We start from the raw sequence: 9,250 nt of genomic DNA on the forward strand, positions 1-9,250 counted from the left end.
CCAGATTTATGTATTGCTCTTTTATTTTCAGAGACAGAAGGGACCTACTAGAGACGTTTCTTTCTTGTGTAGGTCTCAGAAATGTGTATGTCCCTTAAACACCTTGTTCTTATAGACACTATGGAGCTGCCAATGGGTGTTGTTTCCTTCTTCTTTCTGGCTCCTAGGAAGCTCAGAGAGGAATATGTTGTTCATTTCTAAAAATCGTTTACGGTTTTATGGACTATATTTTGTTCATTGACTTTATCTTCCTATGTATATCTATTTTGTGTCTCACTCTCATTTGTGTGTGTGTGTATGATCTTTTACTCTAGTCGATATTCACTGCTGTAAGTGTCTCCAAATCTTCTTTTAGATAATGTGGTTATTAATAAGCAAAAAACACAAATGAATACATTTTTGTCTATCCTGGAAATTCTCACACTTTAATCTTCTACTGCACAGGAATATTCCTTCAGTGTTGTTGTCAAATCTGTTCATTAATCTGTTCTTAACGTCTATATTTAGACTCCTGCTTTGCAAGGCTTTTTTACGCTCTCATCACTAGTGAGAGGTTCTCTTCTATTTTCTTCTAGGATCTACTTTAAAAATATTTAGATCTTTATCTGGGATTTATTTTTATTTATATTGTGATATAAGAACTTATTTTTTCCCTAAATAAATAGCCAACAGTTATTGGTTAGACTGTTCTCCCACTAATTTGAAATGCTTGTCTTATCAAATACCCTTTCCATATAGACATGGGTCTGTCATCAATCTGTCTGTGTCTTCTTTGTACCAGTATCTGATTGCTTTCAATTACCATAATTTAATAGCACGCTTTGATATCTGGCAGTTCAAGTCTTTCCTCATTATTCTTTTTCAACATTTTCTTGGCCATTTTCACATATTTCCTTTTCCAGATGCACTTTAGAGTCAACTTGTTGAGCTCCAAAACAATCTCATAGAGATTTTGATCGAAATTCCATGGAATCTAACATTTAATTTGGGAAGAGATGACATCTTCACAATATTTAACTTTTCCCATCCAGGAACATAATTGCTTCCTATTTATTTGGGTTTTCTTTTATGTTTTTGGAAAGGTTGTTATCTTTCTAGATATATCCCACACATTTCTTGTTAAGGTTATTTCTGGGAATAGTCAATTATCTACTCGTCAATTTCTTCCTCAGACAGAAAGGGAATGAGTCAAGTTCCCCATGGCCACATGTCCCTGTCATGCAGCCATATTCACCTGCAAAGACTTGACATACCTTTTCCCAGCAAAGATCAGTTCACATATGATGTTGGAAATACTGGCAAATAATGGTTGGCCAGTTGAGTAAATCACAAAAAAAAAGAAGAAAATCATACTTATCCCTGAAGAAGACAAAGATCTGAGACTCTCTGCTAAGTTATCAAAAAGACCTGTTTGCACCAAAAAGTTTTCGCTATACCCCATATTTTTATAGAAGATTTAAAATATGGGAATTTAGCCCCTTGCACACTGTCATTCTCCCCAACACTACTCTTCATAATTCTTGGGATTCTGATATCAATCATAAATAATCTGTCCAGTCTACTGGCTTCTCATTTCCTTGACCTCCTACCTTCCATTGGTCTTGTCTTCTACCATACCACAGTCCCACACCGCCATGGTCACACCCTAGAATTTGTCATTGGTAATCACTCGAACCCCTCCAGAATCTCAATTTCAAACATTCTACCTCCAGACTTTCCCGTTTTTCCACTTTATACTCCAGCTCTAAATTTGGGACTTTCAATCCATCGATCCTAACACATTTTCGCTGTCCCTGACCCTTTCATGCCTCATTTTCCTTCCTTACATGGTTAAAATTCCATGGTCAATTATAACCACTTCCTCAAAAATACCCTCAACTCTCTCTTTTGTTGTCGTCATTGTTCTTTCTTGAGAAAAGCACACCCCTGTTTCAATCTGACATTCCACATTCTCCACGCGTGCATCATGTGAAAATGTGGCTGGAGACAAACCACACACTGTGCTGAGTGGTCTGACTTCACATTCGTGCCCACAAACCACAAGTTAAGTTCTTAGTGCTTCCTGTCAGCCGTCCCTCAGTTCCCAGTCTCCGAAACCATGTAACACTTCCTCCTTTATCTGAAACTCTCCACCTCCTCCCAATTCCCCTTCTCAGATGAAGATCGTGCTTCCGAAATCACTGAGAAAACGGAAGCCCTCACAACAGACCCTCCACCAGATCCCACCATATGTGCACACACTCACCTGCACACGGACCCACCCACTCGGCCTGCCCCTGGGTCCCTCTCAGGCCCCTCCTTAAGGTCAGTCCCTCACTCTGCACTGGATCCCATCCCCTCTTGTCTACCCAAGGCTATTGTTTGCGTTTCTCCCCTTTCTCTCCTGCGTCATCGATATTCCAGATCATTCCCATCAGCAGACAAACATGCTCTTATTTCTCTCATTGGGGAAAATAAAAAAGACTTATCTTGATCCCCTTGCCCCTCCAACTGTCACCCCATTTCTCCTTCCATTTACAGAAAAGTTACTTGAGAGAGGGGTTCATTCTGCTGTCTCCATTTCTCTCTTTCTACTCCCACCTGAACGCTTTTGCCCCACCTTGCACAAAACTGCAGTGACTGCCATGTCTCTAAAGCCGGTGGAAATGCTGGGTCCTCACCTTGCTGGCAGCTGCACTGGACACTGGTCACCCCAGGTCTGAGGGCCCAGGACTTGGCCCTTTCTTTCTACACTTGCCAATGGCGAGTGCATCCCTCAGCCTCCTGGCTTCAACTCCATCTCTTTGTGCTAATGACTCTGACTCCCCCCAATACTCTGCCCCCTCCAGGTTCTGATGCCCTCACCTGGTCCTTGTTCCTTCCTAGCACATATCACTTTCTAACATCCCACACAATCACGTATTGTGTTAATTGCTTATTGTCTAGAAGCCAGGCCCCACTAGGGCAGGGTTCTTGCCTATTTTATTTACTAACATATCTCAAGTGCCCAGAGCAGTGGTGGGGCCCACAAGAAGTTACACTGCCCATTGTTGCTGATGCATCCGTACACTCCAGGCTGGCCGCACTGAACTCCTTCCACCCGCCAGGTGTGCCCCGCCGCACAGCCTCCGGCCTTGCCTGGAAACTTTGTGGCTCGTTGTTGCTCTCCCTTCAAGCCCTACCCAGTGGTGCCTAGTGAGCTCTGCCTTGTCCCCCGACCCACAAGCTTTCTAGTCCCTTCTGTGCTATAATTGTTCTGCTTAGCCTTCCTCCCTAACCCACCACTTGTTGGTTTGCATGTTGCCTGTCTCCTTCCACCAGAATGGAAGTTCCCTGAGAACGTAGCTTTTATCTGTTTCTTTCACTGCTGCATCCTCAGCACTTATTTGTGGAAGGAACTTGCTTAGAGAGCACCTTCTATAAAGTTTTCTGTGATCAGCTTCCAGGACAGTGCTTCATTGTCGTGAGTATGGACTGAGGACAGTCCAGCACCGCTGGACACACTGTGTCTGGCCTGCAGGCTGCACTCGATTCTTCAGCGTGGCCCTCATTCACCTTGGCTGCTCGGCCTCCAAGCCTCATGCTGTGGCCAGCCTCAGCCAATAACGCAGCCTGTCCTGGAGGCCACAGGGCTCCCCTCTCAGTCCCCAGTGCTCCCACAAGACACTCCCCGCTGCTATGGCCTCCTTGATTTCTGAGCCTCAGTCACCACCCAGCCAAACTGAGGGTGCCCACCTCGCCCAAGCTTGGTCTTGTCTTCCAGTTGAATTAATGTTGGTGTCTGGCACAATGTCTGTCCCAGTCTAGGCTCTCCCCAAACCCATTCATCCCTTCATTCTTCAAATATTTATTGCATATATACCACATGCCCAGCATTCTTCTAGGTCCTTGGATTATAATAGATAAAGTTCTTGCCATCAGGGCACTTTATGTGAGGGAGGCAGATCATAAATAAATAACCAAATAAATGTATCATATGTCAGGAGATGATGATAATAATTGCTATGGAGATAAATAAAGTGGGGTGAAGGCAATAAGGAATTCTGGGTTTGGGGTTTGGGCGTTGTGGACAGTATTTTCATGCAGGGGGTCAGAGAGGTCTCTCTGAGTGGGTGACCCTGGTCTGAGCAACAAGGATTTCAGAAGGGACGCTCCCAGAGACGATGATGGTGAATGCAAAGGCCCTGAGGTGCAAGTGTGTTGGGGTTTCAGAGAACAGCAAGGAGCCCGTGGTCTGAAGCAGCGTAGTGAGCAGGAGGTCCCAGGACGGGTGGAGAAAGCATAAAGGGAGGAGGATTTCCCCCAGAAATGAGAGAGAGCCTCACTAGGCTGAGGAGAGTCAGAAGAGGAGAAGAACCACAAGGGAGGGGCAGGAAGAGAGGACTGAGGGTCCTAGCAGTGGGTCCCCAGGCTCAGCTTCCCACCAGGGCTGCCAGGGGCAGAGGGTCCCCACGACTGTGAGAGAAGGGGCTGGGTGGAGCTCCAGGCAGACGGTGCCACCAGCAGCCTGTGTAGAGTCTTGTATACGAGGCAGGCGTGAGGTGGGATGGCTTCCCACCAACGAGCCCCCGAACCGTGGGGGAACCCCCAAAGTGACGGATATTATGGTAGGTGGTAAGAGCTCAAAAGAGAACTGAACTCGAGTTCTGGAAAATAAAGTAAGTTGTATTTCTTGCACATTGAAGTTACAGGCTGAGATCCACACTTGTTACATCATTCTGAGATCATTAAAGCGGGGGACTACATTGTGGTTGCATCCCTGGTTTAGCTTCCACAAATCTTTGCCCTTGGATGTTGGCATGTTTTCCTTCCAACAAGACTGCTGAAAAGAGGGAAAGAGTCGCCTTAAGTGGAGCTCTCCGCTCTGCTGCCGCCTACCCTGAAAGGAGCCCCTGAGCCTGCCCAGCTGTGAAATCACTGACTCTCCGAGGGAGAGACTCCAGTGGTGTTTCTGCCAAAAATCCCAGAAACATGTCCATCCCGCGTACCAGAGCCCAGAAACTATTCATATCACTGCAGCTCTGGCAAGAGACCAGATCCCTGGAATTCGAGGCATCTGAAGCACGTCACTGTGCAGCAGTAATGGCAAGAGACATGGGCGAGAACCGTCGAGAAAGACTGAGCTTTCCACAGAAGCTATCTTGGGCTTCCTTTTAAGAAGCAAAGAGGCCCAATTTAGGACTGATAATTTCCTTCCTTCTTCAGAAATTTTTCTAGCTAATCTGTATATTTTAATCTCAATAAGGAAGCAAATGCTGTCATTGTGTTTGGGAGTTAGGGGTAAAAAGAGGACTTTTAGCCAATGATCTGCAGCAGAGGGATTCCTGAGAGCATGGTGTCACATCTACCAACATGCAGCTTTCACACAGTGCTTAGGACGGGGCCCCAGACCCAGGGCCAACTCACCCACTGGAGAGAACAGGCCAGCAGGGAGCTGGAAGTACCTGGCAGTGTTAGGATTGTCTCCAGATTTTGGTTTCTTTGAACTTCTCTAAATTGAGAAGCATTGTAAGTGAGTCAATTTCTGACAAGTCTTGGTATTCTAAGTCCTGATGATCTTACTGTCTCCATATCCTTTTTTTCCTCTGCAACGCAGTAGGATGAAGCATAGAACAAATCTCCTGGTTTTCCCCTCCAAAATGGAGAGAATCATCGACTCTCAGTTATGAAAGGTCAGAGGGGAGATTGAGACGAATGACAACTGTCCACAGGGGACCAATCAGTACCATTTTTTAGGTGGCAAAAGAGAGAAAGACTAGTCAGATAATTGATCATACTGAAGGTGTCCCTAGTTATTGGTTTTAAATTCTTCTCCTCTGGACATCAGCCTTCCAGAAATAAACAGATCACTGTAATTCTTAACCTTGTAACCCAGCTAAGGAAAGAATGCTTGACCTGAACAAGATTGATTGTACTAAGACATTGAAGGGTAGCTGGGATTCTGTCACTTACGTGAGGAGGCTCATGTGTGGTGTCGTGGAGATTGCTGTCACGGGATGAACCATATCTTGAGAGAGCCAGCCAATGTCTAAACATCAGTTTGGATGAAAACCAGAAAACAATGGTAATGCTGATCACCTTTGTACCTTGAGGAAGCTGGGAGAGAAAGCATCCGGAAAGGTCTTGAGCCACTGGGATACTACTGGGATTTGCAGGCTGTGAGCAGAGCACGGTCAAATCTGCCCAGAGTGTGTGGGGTAAGTGGTAAAGAGGAGAGACTGGAGGCAGTGAGCCAATCATCTAGAACATGTAAGAAATTATGGAGACCCACACTGGGACAGTGATTACAGAGAAGAGAGGAGAAAAGAGAGGAGAATTGGTCAGTGATTGGAGATGGAAGGTGAGGAAGAGAGGAAGCAACCACAGAGAATTCCAAGGTTCTCAATTTGAGTGATGAAATAGAGGCTGTAATTAAGACAGAAAACACAGGAGACAATGCAGAATTGGGGGGGAGTGCAGCTGTATTTTGACTCTTCAAGTTTGAAAGGCCTGTAAGATGCCCACATGGAGATGAATCTAGCATTTAGAGGATAGGGGTCAAGAAGTAGACTTTAAATCATGGCCAAAACCATAAAAAGGAAAGATAAGACTTAAGGAGAGGCTGTAGTACAAGGAGAAGGCCAAGGGTAGCCCCTGAGGGGCTCTTAGCATGTGAGAGAGGAGAGAGGAAAAAGGAGGGAGGAGCAGTTAAAGAGGGAGAGAGGCATTACTGCAGAAGCCAGCGAAAGAGAAGTGGTACACGTCACCCAGTTTGGTTTAATGAAGACTCAAAGGAGGGAAGTAGTTTTGCCTCTTAGGGGATCATTGCATTAGGTCCAGTGAGAGATGGTGAGGTTGTAAGGCCTGATAGTCATGGTGTCATAGGCACGTGGCAGAGGACCAGGGACAGGATGCTGTGAGTCCCTGAATGTGTGTGGCAAGGGGGCATGTCCCACTTCAGGCCCTTGCTCCAGCTGTTCTTCTGTCTGGGTGCTCTCTCCCAGGTACTCCCTTGGCCTCCTTGGCTCACTCCCTTGCTTCCTTCGGGTCTTGGTTTGAACATCACCTTCTCCTTGAGGCCTACCCTAACCACCTGACTTAATACTGCACCTGACAGCCCTTCCCCCATTCCCACCAGCACACACACACATACATCCTCAGCATTACCTTTTCTTCTCGTTCATAGCACTTATCACCTTCTAACACACTATATCATTTGTACATTTATAATAGTGATTATTTGTTGTCAATCTCCCCCTACTCGAATGAACACTCCCTGAGGTCATAAAATCTTATTTATTTTGTACATTGAGGGATTTCATGTACTCAGAACATTGTCTGGCCCACAGTGGTCTCTTTATGGTATAGTGAACACAGCTGTCTATAAACAAGACAGAGGATGCTAATGCCTAGAATAGAGGTATAAATAAAGTACTATGCAAATCCAAAAGAGGAAGAAATTAATTCTGGTTCAGAAGATTGGCAAAGGCTTTGTGAAGAGTAATATCTGAGTTGGATCTTGGGGACTGACAGGATTCTAGCAGTCAGAAGTGGGTGCTGAGTAGGCGTGCAGGTGGAGAGAACTGTGATGGTGCTCCTGGGGGGGAAATTGCTTCACACATGCAGGGAAAAGCGAGCCACCCAGTGGACTGGGACATGATGTGTAAGAGGAGGGCTGTAGGGTGGTAAAGTGCAGGTAGTCAAGGGATCCCCAAAGTCACATGCTCTGGTGTTTGCATATGTCTACCAGATTTCAAGGTGGAGACATTGAGTAGGTGGTTAGATGTAAGAGTCTGGAGTTTGAGAGTAAGATCTGCTCTAGAGATATAAATTTGAAAGTCATCAGCATATTGGTAGCATTTAAAGCCAAGAAACTGGAGGAGTTCACCAAATGGAATGAGTGTAGGAAGAGAAGTGATGGAGGCCAGGGATGTACCAAAGGTACGAGGTCAGGGAGAATGGGAGGAACCAGCAAAGGAGACCAAAAAGGAGTATCAGTGAAACAGAAAGAAAGTCAAAAGTGTGGTGTCCAGGGAGGCAAGTGAAGAAAGTACATCAAGGATCAACCAGATCAAATGAAGCTGATGGGTCATGTCAGATGAGCTCAGAAGGATGAACTGACTGAAGGATGTTCAATATGGTTGTTGTTGGTAACCTTAGTAACAGCTTGTTGGAGGTGGGAGAGAAAAAAGAAAGCCTTGTCAGAGTGGGTTGATACTTTTAAGAAGTTTCTCTGCAAAATAATGAGAAATGAACTGACAGTACCAGTGGGATATACAGAAGAATTTTGTTTCTTTACTATGAGAGAAATAGCATTTTCATTAGCTAATTGGAAGGCTCCAGTGGAGAATGAAAAGTTGATAGACAAAGAAGGGAGATTTGTAGGAGGGATATCCTTGAGTAGGTGAGAGAGGATAGGGTCTGGTACCAAAGTGGAGAGATTTGCTTTAGATGGAGCATGGAAAGTTCATCTGGTGCAGCAAGTGAGAAGGCAGAGCATGTGGTACAGATATAGGTAGCGGATGTGATGGGGTGAAAGTTCCTTTCTGATTGCTTCAATTTTCTCAGTAAGGTAAGAACCAAGGTCATTAGCAGAGATAAGGATATGGAAGAGGTTTTTAGGGATTTGAGGAGAGAAGAGAAAGAATGAAATTATAGACTTGGAACAAAGGGGAGTGCATGCACTTGGGACACGTAGATGATTGCCTGGGGTCTCAAGGGCCCACTGGAGCTTCAGGGTCATGATTTTAAAGTGAGTGCAATAGCGGTGGTTGTGTGTTCTTCTCCAGCTGTACTTACATCTATCTTCTTCACTCCTTTAATCTCCATTCCTTACTCACCCTTTGACTTCTGTGAGGCCTGGCACATACAACAAGCTTAACAAATGTTTGCTAATTGAAACTGAGTTCTTCAGTACTTAAGAAAAGTACTTAGAGGGAAGTCTGACAGATAGGCAAAGGCAGAAGAGGTGAGGAGATTCTCAAGTAGGCTAAGAGGTAAAGCAGGGGGTGCTTTTGAGATCCTCTCCTCTGTCTCTCTCCTCTATCCTGGTCCTTCTCTGTTATTATGACAGATATGGTGTTGGAGAAGAAATGAGGCATAGAAGAGAGAATGGAAGGGATCATAATGATCACCTTACCTAAACGGCAAAACCAAATGACTTCTTTAGTCCCTGAGTGGTGAACAACTCCATCAGCCACCCAGACGTGGAGCAGCCTCTGCTCACCCTCTGTCAGGTCTACACCTCTAACCAGTAACAAGTCCAGTTGCCACAGCCTTCTGAAAAACTCAG

The 9,250-nt window shown here is 45.3% G+C and overlaps 1 protein-coding gene across 1 annotated transcript in view; it reads right to left on the reverse strand.

The window, feature by feature from the left end:
* LOC124240740 (WD repeat-containing protein on Y chromosome-like) overlaps positions 1–1,636 on the reverse strand; it is an 81,409-nt gene extending 79,773 nt beyond the window's left edge. The window contains 1 exon segment of the mRNA XM_046663865.1: positions 1,590–1,636. Coding sequence (XP_046519821.1) covers positions 1,590–1,636 — 47 coding nt within the window.
* Positions 1,637–9,250: the final 7,614 nt, after the last annotated feature.

The sequence above is a fragment of the Equus quagga genome, chromosome 6 (genome assembly GCF_021613505.1).
Source record: "Equus quagga isolate Etosha38 chromosome 6, UCLA_HA_Equagga_1.0, whole genome shotgun sequence".
Lineage (NCBI taxonomy): Eukaryota > Metazoa > Chordata > Mammalia > Perissodactyla > Equidae > Equus > Equus quagga.